The 21,783-nt window shown below is 38.8% G+C and overlaps 1 protein-coding gene across 3 annotated transcripts; it reads left to right on the top strand.

Moving 5' to 3' along the window:
* The first annotated feature begins 350 nt into the window (after positions 1-350).
* Positions 351-20,217, top strand: LOC131310057 (uncharacterized). 3 transcript variants are annotated; one of them, XM_058336854.1, is made up of 10 exons: positions 410-839; positions 2,580-2,699; positions 3,250-3,506; positions 5,874-6,040; positions 6,303-6,355; positions 6,447-6,564; positions 6,788-6,876; positions 14,297-14,410; positions 14,658-14,733; positions 15,155-20,217. In XM_058336854.1, the coding sequence occupies exons 3-10, from the start codon at positions 3,388-3,390 to the stop codon at positions 15,412-15,414; spliced, it is 996 nt and encodes a 331-aa protein (XP_058192837.1). In that variant the 5' UTR covers positions 410-839; positions 2,580-2,699; positions 3,250-3,387; the 3' UTR covers positions 15,415-20,217. The 3 variants fall into 3 exon arrangements, 1 of the variants encoding a protein (XP_058192837.1); XR_009195101.1 differs by lacking the exons at positions 3,250-3,506; positions 5,874-6,040; positions 6,303-6,355; ... (3 more) ...; positions 14,658-14,733; positions 15,155-20,217 and adding exons at positions 4,831-5,087; positions 5,227-5,279; positions 5,371-5,502 and having other exon boundaries at positions 351-839; XR_009195100.1 differs by lacking the exons at positions 410-839; positions 2,580-2,699; positions 3,250-3,506; ... (1 more) ...; positions 14,658-14,733; positions 15,155-20,217 and having other exon boundaries at positions 5,549-6,120; positions 6,447-6,624; positions 6,788-6,920.
* The last annotated feature ends 1,566 nt before the right edge of the window (positions 20,218-21,783 follow it).

Genomic DNA, 21,783 nt, shown 5'->3' with positions numbered 1-21,783 from the left:
GGGTTTAAGTGATAATAGTGAACAGATGAGCTTACCGATGAAAGATTTTCAAGATGAGGGGTGCTTAGTGATAAAGATAGACAGAAGAGGGGATGTCCATTAGTGCTAGGTAACGGACACGAAACACGATAACACGATACGAATCGAACACGAAATTAACGGGTTAGAATTGAGCATTTCTGACACGAAACACGAAAATGACACGACTCAAGCAATACTAATTTAAAATGAGACGAGTTCGGATTGGGTGGCTTGTGACATGAATCCGACTGACACGACACGAAGACGACCAGGTATAAGTGTCGATGTCCACATTAGTTACCGTTAGCCACTAAGTAATTTTATTTATTTTTTTAAATTCTTCTCCCTCTTCTTTTACAAAGAACGATCGTCTCTTTTTCGCCAATTTGTTTTTTTTTTTTTTTTCTCTTTCTTCGGCGCCTAGGTTCTGCTATTTCAAATCGAGCCAGCGACGGCTACAGAGAGCAGAGGCAAACACACACGCTGAGAGAGAGAGAGAGAGAGAGGGTTGCGAGTTTGCTATCGCAACGCACAGAGATTAATCAATTCCAATGGCGATGATGGCGGGAGAGTCGGTGGTTCCGGCGAACAGGGGGACGGGGACAACTACGGCTACGAGAAGCCCTCCGCCATCCAGCAGCGGGCCGTCGTCCCCATCATCCTGGGTCGCGATGTCATCGCCCAGGCCCAGTCCGGCACCGGCAAGACCTCCATGATCGGCCTTACCGTCTGCCAGATCCTGGACACCCAGTCCAGAGAGAGTACGCTATACACTGTGTCGTTTTAGGGTTTCAGCAATTTTGAACAACATCTAGAGAGTAAGCTTCTCACAAACCCTAATATCCTTGCCCTCCTTTTTTAACTGGGTCGTGTATTTAGGTACGCGAGTATGTATATTTAGGGTTTGGTTTGGTTTTCGTATTTGATTCTGGAAATCCTGTATTTTAGGGATTGGTGTATGTTGTTTGTAACAGAACCCTATTTTCGATTTATGCCTTGTTTACTCTTGACTGTCGACACCCATTCTAGAGAGTGCGCTACTCGTCTTGTGAAGCCCTAATTTCCTCAAAACTATGTTGTTTTAGGGTTTGAGCGTTTTATGTTGTTTCTGGAGGAATAGGGTTTGTCTTGTCTTCGTATTTGGTTTCAGAAATCCTGTATTTTAGGGCTTGGTGAATATAGCTTGTTGCAGAACCCTAATTTTGATGGATTTGTTGTTTTCTCTTGTTGCTATAATGCATTTGGTTGCAATTTTCAATCAAATAATAATTTCCTCCATGATTGCTCTCGCCGTTTGCCAGTCCGTACCCTAATGTCCTTGCCCCTCTTCTCTTTTTTTGGGGTTGTGTTTAAAATAATTTCTATAAAGTTACATGTTTGGGTTTTTTTTGGGTTTTATGTTGTTTGTGGACACGTAGGGTTTGTCTTGTTTTTGTATTTGATTTATCCTATATTCTAGGGCTTGGAGTATGTTGTTTGTTAGAGGACCGTAGTTCTGATTGATGTCTTTTTCTTTCTGTTCTTCCCATACTATATGCTTACATGCTTAGAGAGTACGCTAGGCTTCTTACAAAACCCTAATTTTCTTAACTACGTCTTTTTAGGGTTTATGCATTTTTTGTTGCTTTCTTTATATTGTAGCATTTGCTTAGTGTTTGGTAGCATTTTTTAATCATACCGACACATCTTTCTTTTTTTGGGTCACTATTAGGGGAACACCCATGGTATTGCCCCAAATACTGTCATCCCAACTGATGATAAGAAGAACTTATCTTATATGGGCTCGTGTATGGTACATGCACAAGTGTTTGATTCATCTAATTCCCATCTTAAAAACATAGGGACATGAAAGATAGACATACTAAGTTGTTAACAAATCTATGTTTTGGTCCTATGTGTTCCTAGGATAAAATTGTTTTTAACAAGTGCTATATGTTATGCTATACACAATGTGCAAGATTTATGCAAAGTTTTTTTACCCATTTAGTTATTTCTGCTATTTTTCTCTATGCAGAGTTCTTTTTGTAGAGATTATTGTTAAATGTTGAGGATATTCATTTGGGGAATTTATTTCTATGTTATTGATATTGAAACATGATGAGTCTGGTGGGATGCTAAGCTAGGTTTTAAGGATCAAATTTTTGATGTCTACAGATACCTTCCTTTGTGTGTGTGTGTGTAGATTCGGGATTTAGGGGTGATTTAGTTTAGTAATGAAAATCTTTGTCATGGTTCATGTGTTTCTGATGCTAGTTTATGACAATTTTGTTTGTATTTAATTATCTAAGCATGCACCTAGCTTGTGCTGGGACATAATTTGGGTTTGCATTATTGGTAGTTCGCTGCGCAGACATGGTGATGTGTGCAGATCCTGCAGGGAGTGGCATGGTTGTATATTTAGAATGTATATAATATTTGAACTTTATTGCAGGTGGTTTTGATATCTGCTACCCTTCCTAATGAAATTTTGGAGATGACGAGCAAATTTATGACTGATCCTGTTAGGATTCTTGTTAAATGTGATTGAGTTGACTCTAACTATTTTCCAAAAATTTCAGGGTATAAAGCAGTTCTTCGTTGCAGTAGAAAGGGAGGGGTGGAAGTTTGATACTTGGTGTGATCTTTATGATACCCTTACCATCACCTAGGCTGTTATTTTATGCAACACAAAGTGAAAGGTATTGGGTTCAGTAGTCTTGTTCATGATATTGAGTCTTGATGTACTTAATGTCTCACTGTGATGCAAATAATAGGATATTAATAGTAGATAAAACGTAATTGGGATCTAAATGTATATGCATATTGGAGTCGAATTCTGGTATCTCTAGGTATGCAGCGGGAACAGCTGTTGGCATCGGCTTAAAAATATATTTCTTTTCCGTGTAGTTCAAGGAAATTATGTTGAAGCCTCTCCATATCCACCTACGTACCTGTACGCACCCTAGATATACCCAAATCGTAATAAGCTATAACAGTATTAGGAAAAAATCGGTTACATAATCCATGTACCTTATACCCTGTACAATCTGTCATGTCCGGGCTATGCGAGCATCAAATATGTATTCAGAGGCATCATTGTTGACGTATCCATGCTTCATACATCTCCAGATGCAGTTTTATGGTTGAAATTGTTAATGCCCAATTAAGATTGCCAAATCTGGTGTTTTACACAGTTGGCCCTATACTTTTGATTTATTGCTAACTTACTACCAATTTTAATCTATTCAGTATAGGCCGTTATATAATAAGAGGCAGTTTTTCGGATGGCAACTTTCCAATTTGGGACACATTTGCCCCTCAATTGAACTCTCGTTGGTTCTGGGGTTGAGGGTATTCCCGTTTTTCTGGTGTAGGCAGAATGCGTGAATGTTATTAGGCCACATTGCCACCCCCCCTCCCTTCCTTTGTGTGGTTCAGAGGGAAACAGCAAGAGAGGAGTTTTGGGGTTCCTTGCCTTCGTCTGCATTGCCGCTTGCCGTCGAGAGGTAGCTGTTGCGACTGTTATTCTTTTCTTCCCGTTTCTTTTTTTGGCTTTCCCCTTGTGCTCTGTGGCTCTTGCAGTGTGCTTATTGGGAAGAGATGTCTGTTGCCGTTGGTTTCTGGCCTCCTGTTTGGTCAGCTGGTTTTTTTTGGAATCGTTTGGTCGTGCGGCTTGCGTGGATTTTGCTTCTTGTTTGTGGTTGTGCTACGTGCTTTAGGGTCAGCTGGGTGGGTTTCTATTGTGGTTTGTGGTTGTGCTACGTGCTTTAGGGTCAGCTGGGTGGGTTTCTATTGTGGTTTGTGGTTATGGTCCTTGCTTTGTCGTCGCGCTGTTTTGGTGGTCAGCACTGAGTTGGATCTGGAGTTTTGGCCCTTTTCTGTTGTGCTTTGTTTGATTATTATTATTATTATTATATTCAAGTGCTTTCTCCAGTATGCGAGGTGATAGGGATTTATAGAGCCTTTGAGCGTTAGAGATGTAGTCTGTACAGGGTGATTCATGGATGAATGATTAATTCAGTTTGGTGGTCAATTCAGTCGCAAGAAAATGCTAAAATTTCTGTATGCATTGGGAAATTAGGTTGTTCGTTGATTTTTGCTGTGGTTGCACCATGCGTCTCTCCTTATTGTGTTTTGCCTAGGTTCATGTTTATATTATTCGCTTTGGTTTTTCCTATGTACAAAAGTTAAGTGTGTTGTGAGTATGGAATGTACATGTATGTGTAATAATAAATAAGATGAATCCTCCCCAAATTGTTTTGTGATTGATTTCCTCTTTCCCATGTCCCTGCTAAAGTAGTTGTCTGTGCGTTCTTTCTTGGTTGGGATAGATTAGGCATGGTTTTTATGCATAAAGAAGCGCAGCCATTTGTTATTTATAAACTGCTCATGTTGAAAAGGTAGTTTGTGTTGCTGCTGTTTCTGCCAAGGGGAATCATGCGACATATAGCCATTCAGTGTTGTGTGATCTTAGTAGCTGCTGTTGGGTTTTGTTTCATTTTTCGTAGAAACACCAGCTCTGCCTTATATGCTCATTCTCTAAGCACCTTATTGATGTGAAAAGTGTTCTGTGTGGTTACCTCTGTTGCTCATTAATAGTGACTGTTGATGTTGGGTTTCTGTCAGTGACAGTAAATGTATGTCTTGGTGCTATTGGTGTGATTGGGTCACATAGGAAATTCGCAAACCTTTTGGGAGTTTGTATTATGTAATCTCACTATATGTTGTTCGATTTAGCTCTGGTTTTCCTAATCTCTCATATGTTCGTGATTTTAATAGTGTTCTTATGCCCAAAATGGTGTTACATGTCCAATTCCTGCGTTTGGGTAGTGTCAAGAGTCCGTCTGGCATATCTTCGAGGACGGCTATTTATTTTCTAGAAACTGCTGAGGCCAACAAGTCATTGCTGCTCTTGCGCTACGTACTGAAGACAATCATTTGGTTTATTGAGCATTTGGTCAATTTGTTGAAGATTATCAAGATATTCTGAATTTTGGGTGATGTCATCAAGTGGAATTATGTCTTCCAGTTGAATGCATGGTTGGACGGCATTTTGTACCATTCTTTTGTGCGGTACTGCGAGGAGGGTATTAACATGGGCTATTTTGTTATTTCACCTGTTCTGGAATGTTATGCATTGTATCAATCTCATTTTTTTTTGTCTATATGTACGTTTTGGTTGTGCATTTTCTGATGGAATTTAGTTTTCTGCAAATTTGCTTTTAGGTGTTAATGAGTGCTGGCATTTAAAGAATCTGTCCATGCCTGCTGTTGCTGAGGTTAGTTGTTCTATTATCCTAGCTCTTTGCGTGTGAGTTTGATTTCATAAGCTGCTAGACACAGTAATGGATTTCTTCATGTTGTTTGTAGAGGTTACTCCGTGCTCTTTATCAGCACTTTCGCGCTGATGGTTCAAGCACTTGGGTTCTCTTGAGACAAGGATTGAAGGCTTGGCCAGTAGAAATTGTTAATCATGAGTTGGTTGGGATGATTTTCGTCAAGCATATCAGTTGGAAGTTGACCATAAGCTTATTCTCGCGTGCCATACAACCATGTTTGATAGATGTGGCTGCGACCACTGGCGGCTTTGTGATGGCGTCTAGGGTTTCGAATCAATTTCTCGGAATTTGTATACGATTATCCTTGATTGTGTGTCTATTTGTTAATTTTGGGTTGTTCTTTTTGCAGGAAAGGTTCACGGATTGCTGGCACGTGCCAGTAAGCTGAGAGGCCAAACCCCAAAGGTGGCCAAGCAATACAAGAATAAGCCACATGGTAGGGCTCACAAGCGCATGCAGTATAACTGTCGCTTCATCACTGCCGGTAATTCTTGGCCAAATGGTGTTACATGTCCCATTCCTGCGTTGGGGTAGTGTCAAGAGTCCTTCTGGCGTATCTTCGAGGACGGCTCTTTATTATCTAGAAACTGTTGAAGGCCAACAAGTCATTGCTGCTCCTGCACTATGTACTGAAGACAATCATTTGGTTTGTCGAGCATTTGGTCAATTTGTTGAAGATTATCAAGATCTTCTGAATTTGGGTGATGTGATCAAGTGGAATTATGTCTTCCAGTTGAATGCATGGTTGGACGACATTTTGTACCATTCCTTTGTGAGGAGGGTATTAACATGGGCTATTTTGTTTTTTGTTTTTTTTTGTTTTGCGTAAATATGGGCTATTTTGTTATTCCACCTATTCAGCGATGTTATGCATTGTGTCAATCTCAATTTTTTTTTTGTCTTATGTACGTTTTGGTTGTGCATTTTCTGATGGAATTTGGTTTTCTGCAAATTTGCTTTTAGGTGTTAATGAGTGCTGGCATTTAAAGAATTTGTCCATGCCTGCTGTTGCTGAGGTTAGTTGTTCTATTATCCTAGCTTTTTGCGTGTGAGTTTGATTCCATAAGCTGCTAGACATAGTAATGGATTTCTTCGTGTTGTTTGTAGAGGTTACCCTGTGCTCTTTGTCAGCACTTTCGCGCTGATGGTTCAAGCACTTGGGTTCTCTTGAGACATGGATTGAAGGCTTGGCCAGTAGAAATTGTTAGTCCTGAGTTCCACAAAGGTTGGGATGATTTTCGTCAAGCACATCAGTTGGAAGTTGACCATAAGCTTATTCTCGCGTGTGAGCATAAATGGATCTTCCATACAACTATGTTTGATAGACGTGGCTGCTACCACTAGCGGCTTTGTGATGGCGTCTAGGGTTTCGAATCAATTTCTCGGAATTTGTATACGATTATCCTTGATTGTGTCTATTTGTTAATTTTGGGTTGTTCTTTTTGCAGGAAAGGTTCATGGATCGCTGGCTTGTGCCAGTAAGCTGAGAGGCCAGACCACAAGCGCATGCAGTATAACTGTCGCTTCATCACCGCCGGTAATTCTTGGCCAAAATGGTGTTACATGTCCCATTCCTGCGTTGGGGTAGTGTCAAGAATCCTTCTGGCGTATCTTCGAGACTGCTCTTTATTATCTAGAAACTGCTGAAGGCCAACGAGTCATTGTTGCTCTTGTGCTACATACTGAAGACAATCGTTTGGTTTTTTCTCATCCTGTTTTGGTGTCACCTTCCCTATACAAGAGTGTGCAGCCTGTATTTCGCCTCGAACCAGCAGCAAACCCTATTTGCACGGGAGGTGCCGACCAGCTGTTTTTGCCTCAGAGAAAAATAGGACTTGAGGAGTACGTCTTTGCAATCGGATGAAAGAGAACGTATAGGTTTTCGGCTCTCCTAAAATCGTTGCTGTCTCCTCCGGTTCAATGCACAGTTGGTAATCTTCGTCACAAATTTTCGATATGTATTTCGTTTTTTCGTATGGGTTATCTCAATTTAGGTTGTTGGATGTAGTTTGAGTACCCTTTTGCTTGACTGATTTCTCTGTAAGAAGGTCCTTAATGGGGTCTATATTTCTTAGCGAGCATGGATTTAGATATTTTGTCGGTGCTTATTCACATATGCAGCTTATTATTTAAAATTTCCAGCATATTTAACAAAATACATGATTAATGTTCCTCTTATTATTTGCTATGATCCTTTTGATGAGTTTGTTACGTTGTGGACCTGTACTTGTGCCTGTCAATTGCTCTGCTCTATTTGTGTCTTTAGGGACTGATCTTGGTGTATTTTGGTAAAGAATTTTTACTAAATTAGTTGCTATAATAGTTTAATGTTCGTGATGCTTCTTGTACAGAGAGTGATTTATGCGTGTAGTTGTGTATTTATCGCTAGAGGAGGGTTCATCGACTGGGCATGGGCCGGGTTTCAAGGCCCATTGCTTCCCTTCCCACAAATTAGAAACAGTTTGTTTAGTGTAATGTAATGTGTTTTTATATCGATGACGTTCTCTTTGATCCAAAAGAAAATAAAAAATAGTCTTCTCTGCTTGGGTTGCTTCTGGTTGAATTAATCTCCCTGAGTGCCTCCACAAATAAAGATGTCTGCTCTGAATCATTTAGAAGTTTTTTGAAATGTGAATGAGTCAGCTTAATTTTGTTTACATGTATATTCAACCATAGGTGATGTGTATTGAGGCTCAAAATGTTATTACAATTTGCAAGCGGCATGTTACAGAGTTGCTGAGAAATATATCCAAGCATTCAGCGCAATTGCCAAATAGGTAAGCAATCGGATTTGTAGTGTTCAAGGGATTTAAAGCATTGTTTTTCTATTTTCATATGTTCTCTACAATTTCCTATATCCTTTCAGGGCACTACAGTGCTGCTTCCTGCATCGGTTTCTGCGCCGGCCACCATGATAGCTCAAGTTTTGAACGTGTACAAAACCTTGATTGGGGGCAATGCTGGTGATATATTCAAAACTTCAAAGACATCTCTCCACCTGAAATTACAGCAAATGTTAAGCCTCGACCTCCCTCTGATAATACTAAAAATGATAGCTCCACTCTAGCCAAATCAAATGATGGAGATGATTCAGTTTTTCCGCTCCAGAGCTCTAAGAAGGAACATCAGACTTGTTGCAGAGCCACCGTAGTGACTCAGCATGGTAGATGTCTGTTATGACCTTTAGTCCAGTTAGTTTTGTTACTTTTATGTTGCTTATTCCATTTTTACTTACTTTAGTCAAGAAAAGCGGATAATATTATATATAGACTCTTGGCAGTCCATTTTCACATAGAGTCAGTACATGGTGTGCCATCTAAGGCAAAAGTATCCGGTGAACCAAATGCCAATTGTCCCAAGACCATTATATACTTTTCAGATTTATGAAATTTACAAATTTTTAAACAGGCATATATGCATGCTATTTTTTCATCACTAACTAAAATTCTTATACTCAGTTCTAAAAACTTTGTTCATATATTCTAAGGCAGATGATATGAAGACGGGATGTGCACCTTCTATTTTGATTGACCGGCGTTATATCTTCCAGTTTGGATGTCTTTGTAAAACATGGACTCTCATGAAGCAGGTTAGTTTGACGTTGATCTATTTTGTTTCAGTTTTTATGTTCCATGAATAAATTCAGTTGCCTATCACAACATTTAACTTTGGCATTCTTCATCAGGCTTCCTAGAATTCTTAAAAAATTATGGTATCCATCAAATTGTGTTCAAAATGGAATCTAGGGAAGGGACAGTTCCTGTTGAACTGTGAACGTTTTGACTGATTGTAAAACATTCTTGCAATGATGGTGGATCAACAACAATGTTAGTATGTTTTGTTGTTTGAAGAGGCGAAGTGCTCACCTTCATTTCTACTTTGATCTATTGTTTGAGTTCAGACTAAAAGTGGTAATGTTCAGTCATAGTTGATACATAATTGTCTCTTTATTTTCCAATTTTGATGGCAAATTCTATTTTTCATGAACATCATGTTGACTTCTATCTCAGTTGTCAGGTTATTTTTATGCTTTTTTACTTGCCATGTTTCTATCCTGTTGTGGGGTCTACACTTATGCAGAATGAGTCAAGAAAACCCAATCAAATGGCCATGATGGCGGAGAAGAAAAGAATGGAAGATCCAACAGAGTTTAGGGATGTCTCTAAAGAGAAGTGGATTGACGAGAGGAAGAAAAAATTGGCAAGCTCTTGGATGCTAATGCTTTGGATATGATTAAAGCAGCATATATGCTAGGCACAAAAGAGATGGCAGCAAGTACAAGAAATAGGAAAAAGAGCATGCTCCATGTGGCTGGGATGGTATGGTTTTTCTTCTTGTTTGTGTATATGAATACTTTTCACTTTGTGACGCATACATAATTCCTTTCCTTGGATATTTATTTGCATCTGAACAGAATAGTCTTCTACCCTGAACTTCATGTGGTTTGATTTACTCATCATCTACTTGTGCTAGCACTATCATTAACTGTATCTCAAGTGTCATGTTGGAAATATCTTTCCAAGAACATGTGTGATTTCAGATATTTCCCGCAATCTACACTTAGCTCTTGGCATGTTGGAAAAAGCTTTGTTGAGATTCGAGAACAATTTTTCTTCTCTCCACCATAAAGTTTAGTTTTATTAACGTTTCCCACATTCTTCCTCGATTTCTTACTTGATTGTGTGTGATCATGTTCTCTTTATCTTGTCATGTTTTCCTCCTTTTTGTTGCCTACTTCGGAATAATGCTTTGGGGAGGAAAGAAGTAAATATGGTGTGATAGTGAAACTGACATTTACCCTCTTGCTTGAACAGTTTTTAATCAGAAAACATTGTACAATGCTTACAAGAAAAGGACAAGGAACGACGAGATTGACATCGAAGAGTACAATAGAATGAAAAAAGCTGATCCAGAATTCTACAGAGAAGCTTTAACCCCTCAATATGGAAAGGTAACCACTTAACTATGGAAGTTTTTTGGGCCCGCTCGGGCTTGATACAAAGAAACTTGAGTAAAACTCATTGTTTACACCTATTTGACAGGCCCTGAAAACTTTAGATGGCAAAATAGAAAAGATGGTGAAGGAGTTCAAGGAGAGAAATGAGAAGCGCAAGTCATTCAGCTGATGGTAAAGGAGTTTTCTTTTTCTGGTTTTTCCCTTTCTTTTTGTTTTTGCTGGTTGGTGGGGTGCTGGTTCTTGTTGGGTTTCGGGCTTGTCTTTGGGCAGTTCTGGTCCTTTTTGGTTTTGGCTTGTCTCTTTCTTTCCTTGTTTTTCTGGTCTTTGTTTGGTGTGTTGGGTAGAGGCCTAGGTGGGGACTTTCTGCTGCTTTTGGCATTGGTGATGTTTTTTCTGATGCTGATCCTACATATATGGTTGGAGGATTTTGCTGGAATATGGAAGCTTGGAGCTGCATAATGGTAATTTATTAGTGTTGAAACTGATGTTTCAAAATTCAGGGAGGCTCATTGGTTCAACTCCCAGTCTGGGAAGGGCTATGAGATCTCTGTTTTGGTTGCAGTTCTGAGGGCTATCTTTTCGTGGTCTTAAATATACTCTTTCAACTCCTATTCTGGGAGGGCTAAGAGTCTAGGTGATTATTGATCGGTCTACCCTTATCATCTCTCAAGACTTGGAGGGTTAAGAGTTCTTCCTCATGCATGAATTTCTGGAGATTTTTACTTGGTTCTTATCAGCTCCTATTCCTGGAGGGCTAAGAGCCATATAAGTGGACCAAGCATGTTGGTCAAATCTGGAAAGAATCTGCTTGTAAGCTGGTGTTTTATGCTGTGACCATTTCGAGGTGAAGTTGCTGGAATTTTTTCTATTGGGGCACATCCCTAGTCTTCTCTTTTCAACTCCTAACGTTTAGGAGGGCTAAGAGATATTAAGGTTGAGCTCTTGTTTGACTGAGATTGCTGCAGTAGAAGGCTAAGAGATGCTAAAATAGCACTGGTTTTGATGTTTTTTTTCCCTCAGGCTATATGGATGTCAGCTGAAGCTAGCATTTGATGTATTTGGGGGCTGCTGTACGATAAGCCTAATCTGAGTTTGGCTTGCTGTTTTTGGAGTTTCTGCTGCTGTGTCACTCTTAATGGGATAACATTCATGATGTGTCTCTATCTAGAATGGAAGGATGGAGTTAGACTGAGACTGGAAGCTGTTCATTCTGTTTGGATGTGCTTTGGAACTGATGAGATAGGTTTTGGGACTTATTTAGGACCTATTGTATTGTGTTTTTGTTTGGGTTAAATACCGAGACACCCCTCTAATAGAATTTTGCCCTTTGTCTCGCTCACCCTCTAATAGAATTTGCCTACGGCCAGACCCCTTGAGCAAAGTTTCCATTTGGAGCGGGTAATGCCGTTGGATGGAAGTAATGGAAAGACCAAATTGCCCTTACATATATATCACCACAGACCTACATATCCTCATTTCAACACTTCATCTCTTCAACCCTAATCCTCCAACACCCAGAGGCGATCTCGACCAAACCACTCCGTTCTGTCAAACCAAACCCTAATCTCAATCATCTCCATTCTCCCAAACCACACCCTAATCTCGATCATCTCCATTCTCCCAAAGCAAACCATAATCGTGATCATCTCTATTCTTTCCATTCTCCCATGTACCAAAATCTCGATCATCTAAATACACAAATCATGTAGCTATCATCTAGTATCGACGAATCTCACTTGAAGACAAAGACGATTTGGTGGACGATTTAGGGTTTGAGCACGATTTTGAAGACGATTCTCACAGCGCTAAAGTACGTTCTGTTTTTATATGTATGCTTTCTCTCTCTCTCACTCTCTCTCTCTGCGTTTATATATATGCTATATGATTATATAATACGGTTGTTGGGGTTTAAAAATTAGGGCTTTGCTTAGTCTCTCTCTCACTCCCCCCTGTCTCTAGAGTGGTCCCTATTAGGGCTTTATATATACACGTATATATATACATATTTTTGAAGGGTTTTTAGGGTTTAAAAATTAGGGCTTTGAGGCTTTGTGCTTATGTGTCTCTCTCACTCTCCTCTGCATGTCTCTGTCTCTATATGTATGTTTATATGTATACATATTAGGGTCCCTACATATTAATTAGTCTTGGACCAGAAATTGATGTTGAAATGTTAAAACTTTTTCCTTTTGAATATATGTTAGTTGTCGAGTTGTTTCCAAACAAGGGTCCAAACAAATTTGTTCTTCATGCACTCACTGACCCTTTTGTAATTTTTATTTTTTGTATTGGGTTTGTGCTGTCACATTTAATAGTTGAAGATGGGGGATGGTGGTAGGGTTCAATTGAATATAAGATTTGGGGGGAAATTTGTTGGACATCCTCCAAATAGCTACATGGATGGGGACGTGTGTTATTCTAGAGTGGTCCCTTATGAGTTTTCCTACTCTAATTTATGTGAGATCCTTCAAGAAATAGGGTGTACCCCATGGGCTTCACTTAGCTACTTAAGAACCGGTTATTCGATTCATAGATGTGGCTGCGACCACTGGCGGCTTTGTGATGGTGTCTTGGTTTTCAAATCAATTTCTCGGTATTTGTATACGATTATCCTTAATTGTGTGTCTATTTGTTAATTTTGGGTTGTTATTTTTGCAGGAAAGGTTCATGGATCGCTAGCTCGTGCCAGTAAGGTGAGAGGCCAAACCCTGAAGGTGGCCAAGCAGTACAAGAAGAAGCCACGTGGTAGGGCTCACAGGACAGGAGAATTGTCTTGCCCCCCCCCCCCCCCCCCCCCCCCCCCCCCCCCTCTCTATGTGTGTGTGTAGTTATTCCTGAGTATATGCTCACTATAGCTCCTTTTGATTGTGAGAAAGGGCGTGATAAGAAAGAGAAAGGAGCCAATGATATGTGTGTAGCTATTCCTGAGTATATGCTCACTATAGCTCCTTTTGATTGTGAGAAAGGGCGTGATAAGAAAGAGAAAGGAGCCAATGAGAAAAATATCATTTTTGTACTTTCCTCCCCATTTATCACCAAAGTACTCAACCGAAATGAGTGATTAGGCAAGAAACTCTAATCCTTGCTTTTCTTTTTTCTTTTTAATAAAATCCCTCAATCCAAAGGGCTGGAAGTCTCATTATGTGCATGTGTCAAATAGAGCGGAAAAAGTCTTTTGAAACATCCAGACTACTGAAATCTATAAGAGTGGCATTCAGGGTGGTAGCGCCGAGTAGGATTAGGTGAGACTTAGTATGTTCATGTTATTAAACTTCTAAGGTGATTAATAATACTTCTGACCCATCAACATAATTGAATGTTTTTGATGTTATAAATAATTTGATATATTGCTGTTGGTGTTATTAATTGGTGCTAATTGAACACGTTTATAGAATACCCATGTGGAATTAAGGGTCTTTTGAAAGAAAATTTGAGTTTTGAGCCTTTTGCTATCAGTAATTGTGTTAGTAGATGCAATTCAGTTGTAGTAGACCGTTTGGAGAATACCCATATGTAAGTAAAGGTCCTTTGAAAGAGATATGGAAATTTGAATGATATATGTAATTGTGTTTGCAGATACCATTCAGTTGTATTAGACTCTTTTAGGTTGGAGATTTCTTTTTCAAGGACTGTCATATAAGTTGAACTTGTAATCTTGAAATTAGAATTGTTTTTTTTTTTCTTGGTTTATTTTGCAACTTTGTAGTTAAATATTAAATAATGTACTTGGAACGGTTGATTTGATGTGAATGCTATGTTTCTGGTCATTTAATTGTTCATTTAGCGGTGTCCAAAAGGTTTTGTAAGTTTCCAACTTAAATCATGTTGGATAGAATTTGTTAGGCAACTACTTTGTTGAAGGTTCTCTTGAGTATTTTACGGTAGCTGATTATTTGTTTGTGTTTCAGGGATAAGTTGATAGTTGATTGTTTGTGATGTTTATGTCTTCTATCACATGTGATAAAGCTTATTTAATTTGTGTGGCCGTGAACTGTTTCAGGATTTTATTGACCCAGTTGCCAGAAATCAGCCTTCCGGGGAGCAAGATATCGAGATGGGTACTCGAGTCACCAGGAGTGCATCAGATTTGGGAATGGATTCTTTCAATAAGCAGGTATAGCCACCTTAGATTTTCAGATTTTTAGCTTCGTTTGATGGTTTAGGGTGTCCTGATGATATATACTGTATTTTTTTTTGCATTAGACATTAGAGGGCAATAACATTTCAGTTTGATGATTGGCTTCATGAATTCTTGTAAAAATTTGTTACCTTTTCCGTTCAATATGTTAAGCAAAGGAGTTGGACAGCTTTCCGTACGATTTGAGTAACAAGTTCATAGGATTGTTTTTCTGGTATCCTAGCCGTTGAAGGAACTTTGGACAGCCCCACACACTAACATTGATCTGCATCTATACTTGGTTTTACAAGGCAATAAAGGTAATTTTAATCAAGTCATTTCTCGAGACAGTTTCCCATGTTTTTAAATTTCGAAATTGTATGTTCATACGATCTATCTAATCCTTACGCTAACGTCCATTTATAACAACATACAGCTGCTGCATTGTTGAATCTACATTACATAAGCTATGAATTAGAACTTGTGAGAGTATTAGTTTTTCTTTTTGTATTTAGCTTAGTGGAACTCAAGAGGTACGAGACCAGAAACACTTTTAGCTTTACCTCCAAATACTCCAAATAAAAAAAAGAAAAGGGAGAGCACAAATAAACAATACTTGTTGCTTAACAACACATGCACACTCATACAGGTAGATGATGTAACCCAATTAAGTTTGAATTCAATCTAAAAATAATACCAAATTGATGAAAGATGTCTGTAAGTTTTTCTTTGTTGTTGCAGGTTCAGGAAGTATTTCCTACCATTGCACCTGCAGTGGGCTTATCTGTCGGCTTGGCAGTTGGTCAACTTCAATTGCTGATGAAATTTCAGAACTCATTAAGAGACCTAAGCTTGAGGCGGGTATCTGTTATGACCCTGGAGCTCCTTTGCTTTATTTGCAAAGTTCAGTGGACAGATTGGTGGCAACACCTGGAAGGCTGATGCACCATATATTAATTCTACAAAAGGTTTTACACTTGAGCATCTTTCTTATCTGGTAAGTAGGAGAGTTTTACTTTTACCCACAAGGCTGATTTAACTAATTTCCCTTCTAGGAATAATGTTTGTACTTGGCATCAGTAGCATATAATTTATGTGAATATTTTGCTAACGACTTGGGTGTTTACGGACTGCTGCTTAGTTGCATTAGTACTCAATGGTCTAGGTGTTTCTGAACTTATTAACTATATATAGATCTCTCAACATCTGATTTTGCAAAGTAAATCTGAGGATCTGACACTAGCCCTTGCGAAGGTGACTCGTACAAATTAATAGCAGAGAATTATATCCTTGTTTGGGTCTCGATCTTTGCAGAATCGGGTGTGTTCCAGGCGAGCATCTTCAAAGACGATCTTGAAACTCGATCGATCGTCATGATCGACGTACACAACAGAAAGGAAGTCTGATTTTGAAAATTATTGATAAGCCATAAGCCTATATATCGGTATACTTATATGCATGCTTGGGTTTCGATTCCACTGATGTAACCTGTGAATGACAAAAGTAGTAGTAATTAGTTTTTTTTAACCTGATGAATCAATGATCATAGTAATCTGCTTGCATAGAGTTTTTGTAACCCACCCAAGCAGATTTCCAGCATAAAAAATACAAGTTCATATTGTCATTGCATAAGAAAGTGGTTGCATAAAGAGTGTATCTTTTTGTAGCTGCTTTAATTGTTTATCTTTTTACAGTTTAAAGTGGTTATCTTTTCATAGTTGCTTATTGTGGTTATCTTCCACGGGGCCTCATATCTGCTAAACACCATATCGAAATGTTGTGCCATCTGGCTTGCAAAAGCTCGGAGTTTATAATGGTAAATCCTTGGGAGGTATCTTTCACTCTATCTTAATTCATTCTTTCCATTTACATACTGTCTCTGGAATATTGACTGGAAGTGTTAAGCTCTTGTTATAATCAAGACACGTTCCAGTGCACATTGACTGTTTTGTGTAGAATCAAGAGTTCGTTGGTTGAGAGTGGACGGATATCAGGAGGTAAGATTCAGTAGCCATTATTGTTCGTGTTCGTTTTTTCTTGGTGTTGAGTTGTGAGTGTGCATGGTCGATTGTTTCTTGCTCCACAAAGAAGGCTTAATAAGTTAATATTCTTGCAAACAGATGTTCGGATTAATACAAAGTACTTTGCTTAATAATGCCTTTTCTACGTGCATAAATATATGCTTTCCTAGCCCTTTGCAGTTTTTCATTTTCAGCCTTGAACCAATGACTCCCAGTTTTCCAGCCTCAGTTTTGATGCTATTTTCAATGCCACATATGAGATCAGAAGATAGATCATGCCCGGTAGAGGTAAAATAGGAGGTCGACTCAAAGAAAGTGACTTCACTACTCACAAAATAATGTCGAGACTCGGGATGGTAACACCTATATCCTTTTTGGGTACGAGAATACCCAAGAAAAATACATTTACGAGCCCGCGGAGATAACTTATCAAGATTAGGATCAAGAACATGCACAAATGCCACACAACCAAACACTCTAGGAGTGAGAGAAAATGGCGAACTATCAAGATATAGCAACGAAAAGGGAGACCTTTGATTGAGAATCAAAGGCGGCATACGATTAATTAGGTAACACGCCGTAAGAACGGCATCACTCCAGAAATGATTTGGTACCTGCATGTGAAATAACAGGGTACGGGCAACATCTAACAAATGGTGCAATTTACGCTCAGCAATACCATTCTGTTGGGCACTACGAGTGCAACTAGTCTGATGAATAATTCCACGGTCAACACAAAAAGAATCAACAACAGACTGTATATATTCCATAGCATCATCAGAATGAATAATTTTAATACGCTTGCCGAACTGAGTAAAAATCTCATTATAAAATTTAAAAAGAACATATGGTAACTCGGATCTCTGTTTCAACAAAAATAACCAAGTCATACGAGAGTAGTCATCAACAAAGACAACAAAATAGTGGTATCCCGTAATACTCAAAGTTCTAGAAGGACCCCATATGTCTGTATGAACTAAATCAAAAGACTCTTTTTGATGACCATGACTACTACTCGGGAAAGAACTACAATGATGTTTCCCAAGCTGACAAGCCTCACATTCGCGACTAGACACACAACTCAAAGTAGGAATAGCCAACTTAAGTTTGGCCATGGAAGGATGACCCAAGTGGAAATGCCACTGTAGAGGAGATATGGTAGCACTCAATGCAGAGGGGGTGACAAGATAGTTGCGATCAGCATCCAAAAAATATAGACCATCCTTCTCATGCCCTGGACCAATCATCTTCTTGGTTTTGAGGTCCTGAAAAACACAAGAGGTAGGCGAGAAAGTTATTGAACAATTTAATTTTTTAGTCAGTTGACTAATAGACAACAAATTAAATGGAAAACCTGAGGCATAAAGACTAGAAGGTAAAGTGAAAGAACAAGTGGGATGGAGAACACCTTTCCCGTGAACAGGGCGAGATGAACCATCCGCTAAGACAATATGATGATTAATATGATTCAACTCAGAGAAAAGAGATGAATTACCAGACATGTGGGTGCTAGCGCCGGAATCTAGAATCCAAGGTGGAGGTGTAAAAGTGGCACGTGCAACATTACCTGAAGTTGCTAAAGTAGCGGTAGAGGAAGTGGAAGGCAAGACTGTAATCAATGTCTGAACCAACTCATGAACCTGAGTAGTGAAAGCATCATGAGAATCAGTAGGAGGAACATAACTGGAAGGTGCAGCGGATGGGTGAGGTTGGGGCAATGGAGGGCTATCAGTGACCTGATGAACATAATCTGGTTTACCGTACTTCTTCCAACAATAAGGCTCAGTGTGATTAGTAGCATGACAATGATTACATTTTCTATCACCACATCCATCCATACGACCACCACCACAAAAACTGCCATGAAAATTGCGGCCAGTGCCGCCACGACTATTGGCACGACAATTGCCATGAAAATTGCCACGAACACCAGTACTGGAAACGAAAGCCGAAGACTCCGGAATAGGAGCAACATTACGAGACACATTAGATGATTGGCCCAAAGAATGAGAGAGACGAGAATATGCATTGGCAGCTGTGGGAAGAGTCTCACTAGCAACTATCTGATCCTTAAATCCACAAAGCTCAGAGTCTAAACCAAAAAGTAGAATATTTGCTAGATGTGAGTCAGTGATTTGCTACTTATGTAATTACTGAGCAGGCTCTCTACAACAGAAATTTTTTCATATGGGGTGATAGTAGAATATTTGAGCCTTTTAGCATTTATTAACTGCTGTCAAAACTGATATAAATGCCCATTGTTCAAGTTCTTAGGTAAGGAATATATGTAGAGATTAAAGCAAAGGTATTGGTTGGTATACCTGTGATTTGGTGATTCTGTTTCATTTTCTGGAATACAAAGAGCCTCTTTTTACCACATTTTTCAAGTCTTTTTTTTTACGTGTCAACTTTCGCATTTTGGAAGAATTGAAAACAACAGCAAGAAGTAATGACCTGCATGGATTACTTGTGATAGAAACAGTGTACTAGCTTCGTTGAAGGTTTACCTTGAATCTGGCAGTCACCTTCTCTGTGAAACAATGTCTTAAGTTGGGTGATTTTCTTTTAGAAGTTGGCAGTCACTTTTGTATCAGCTTATGTTTGATTGGAATATCACATGAGCCATTTGTAACTTCTAACAGAAATCAACTTGAATCTGTGGCTTAGTTCCCTTTGATCAAACTTATGCAGCTTCCCTTTGAATCTGTGACTCAGTTTCCTTTGATCAAACTGATGCAGCTTGCTTTTGTTAAACTCATCTGCTTTACGTTTCAAAAAAAATCATCTGCTTTTACCATTGTGACCATAATCTATATTCTGATACCACAAAAATTCAAACTCATTACCCTGTAAAATTATGCTGATCACTAGGCCTGCCTATGGACTTATGCTCCAAACTTTCTGTAAATATAGTTCTTATATTAGCCTATGCTTGTAAATGTCTGCACACAACACTTAACCCCATCACTTATCACTTACACCATGTATACTACCTTACTTAAGTAATGTAATATACCTATGTAACTCTTCTATTATCATTCCTACATTTCCACCTTAACCGTCAAAAACAACATTAATCTCCGCCCTCACACAAAACTTGTTCTCTTCAATGGGCATAACATTCGTGCTTTGCACGTGGCCACACCTAGTGTTTTAGATAATCAGCCAGATATCTATTAAGTTTGTATCGATGATTTAGGCCTATTTCATAGTAAGAATCCAAAATTTGAAATTCAAGTAATTGGACCTGTCCTGAAGTTGGCCAAAATGTGTTCCCGTCAGTTCCTACATTTGAAAACAGAGTTTATTAACTTTGAACACTAGAATAACGCCCTTTGTTTTTACAATCAACCTCTTTTTATTGAAGGTAAAGCATACATTCCTTGTCTTGCTCAACTCCCTTGTAGTTTCAACTTACATGTCCATCATTCTACTGTTTCATTCCATCTAGTTGATCAAGGGACAAATTGGTTGCTGAAACTTTCAGGGTATGTGGTTGGTGCTTATTTGCTATTGAACTTGTGCATATTACTTTTAGGATGTAGAATATTATCGACGCCAATATATTGTAAAGGAAAGGATTTGGGGACCATCTTTGATTCTTAAGGACAATGCATTGGGAGGGAAATATTTTCTTTCTGTTTGTTGCGCTTGAGTTCTATCATTTGGATTTAATTGCCATGTTTTATGTACAGGTTGATTGGCTAACTGAGAAGATGCGTAGCAGCAACTTTACTGGTCTTTTCTATGCGTGGAGATATGCCCTAGAAGGAGAGAGATGCAATAATGAAAGAGTTTTAGGATGTTTGGGATCGAGGGCTGGATGTTCAACAGGCAAGTACTCTCTTTCGTTTAGTTGTTCATACACTGTTGTATTATTCTGTGAAGTTTCCTTCCAGCTGTGATTTGCAAAGGGACCAGTTAACAGTTATGTCGACAATTGTGAACCGGTGATGCTATTTATGTACTCGTCTAATCTATATTTATTTAGCATAATTGCTAGCCCAACCGGATCTAATTCAATTGACAATTTTGGATGTTGAAACACAAATTAGTGGATTCGATGTTACCTCGTTTTAATACGGATTATAGTGTACATACTAGATACGAAATGTACTTGTTGCTTTGAATCGATGTTGCCTTAGTGTACTATGGATCAAAGCTTACGTACTAGATCCAATAAGTATTTGTTGCCTTGAATCAATCTCGCCCTCATTGCAAGAGTTGGATCAATTTTATAGATCTAGAAATTTGTGTTGCTTCGGTTGGAAATAAAAGGACCATGTTTACTTGATGAGAATGAAATAAAGAACTGGTTCTTACGTCCTACTAGTGTATGATTACTGACCACGAGAAAAACACATGGTGGTTAGTAGGCTTTTGGACTACTAGTCATCTGAAGGAAACATAGTGAAACACATGACGGTTAGTAGGTGTTTAGATTACTAGTCATGTGAATAGAAAATAGTGATTCCTAGAACTCTGAAAGACTGATCACTAAGTGATAAGAACTCTGAAAGTGTGCATTTTAGATTATGCAATCGGAAAAACTGTGGTTCCTTATAGGTTAACAAGACTATTGGCCACAATAAGTAGCTCCTAGTAGAAGGCTACTACTGGTCACTAAAGAAGTGATTCCTAGTAGAGGGCTATTGGCTACAGAGGAGGGAATTTGTCAAAATCTTGTTAGACCAAGTATCTTTGATGGGTCTTAAACATATGTTGCTCCGATTGAAAAGAAAGGCCCAATTCATCTTATAAATCCAGTATTGAGAAATTTTTGTTGGCTCGATTGGTTTTGGAACATGTGGATGCAATGTTATGTCAGTTTAATACGGATCGGAGTTTACATACTAGATTCAAAAGGTACTTCTTTTCTTTTATCAATGTTTACTCGGGCAAATATGGATCAAAGCTTACGTACTAGACCCAATAAGTATTTGTTGCCTTGAATCAATGTCGCCCTCATTGCAAGAGTTGGATCTATTTCTAGAAATTTGTGTGTTGCTTTGATTGGAAATAAAAGGACGATGTTTGCTTGATGAGATAGAAATAAAGAATTGGTTCCTACTTCCTCGTAGTGTATGACTACTGACCACGAGAAAAACACATTGCGGTTAGTAGGCTTTTGGACTACTAGTCATCTGGAGGAAAAATGGTGAAACACGTGACGGTTAGTAGGTGTTTAGACTACTAGTCACGTGAAAAGAAAATAGTGATTCCTAGTAGGTGTAAAGACTACTGAGAACTCTGAACGACTACTGATCACACTGAACACTAAGTGATTCCTAGTAAAGGGATACTGGCGACCGAGACGGAGTTTGTCAAAATCTTGCTAGACCAAGTATT

The sequence above is a fragment of the Rhododendron vialii genome, chromosome 12a, assembly GCF_030253575.1.
Source record: "Rhododendron vialii isolate Sample 1 chromosome 12a, ASM3025357v1".
Classification (NCBI taxonomy): domain Eukaryota; kingdom Viridiplantae; phylum Streptophyta; class Magnoliopsida; order Ericales; family Ericaceae; genus Rhododendron; species Rhododendron vialii.
Note: the sequence above shows the minus strand (reverse complement) of the source record. Positions and strands in the feature narration are given on the sequence as shown.

Excerpts from the sequence above, each read along its gene's own strand:
- LOC131310057 (XM_058336854.1), top strand. The coding sequence starts at position 3,388 with ATGTTATTAGGCCACATTGCCACCCCCCCTCCCTTCCTTTGTGTGGTT. Across the intron at positions 14,411-14,657 it reads TGGATTCTTTCAATAAGCAG|CCGTTGAAGGAACTTTGGAC; the intron begins GTATAGCCACCT and ends CTGGTATCCTAG. Across the intron at positions 14,734-15,154 it reads GGTTTTACAAGGCAATAAAG|GTTCAGGAAGTATTTCCTAC; the intron begins GTAATTTTAATC and ends TTGTTGTTGCAG.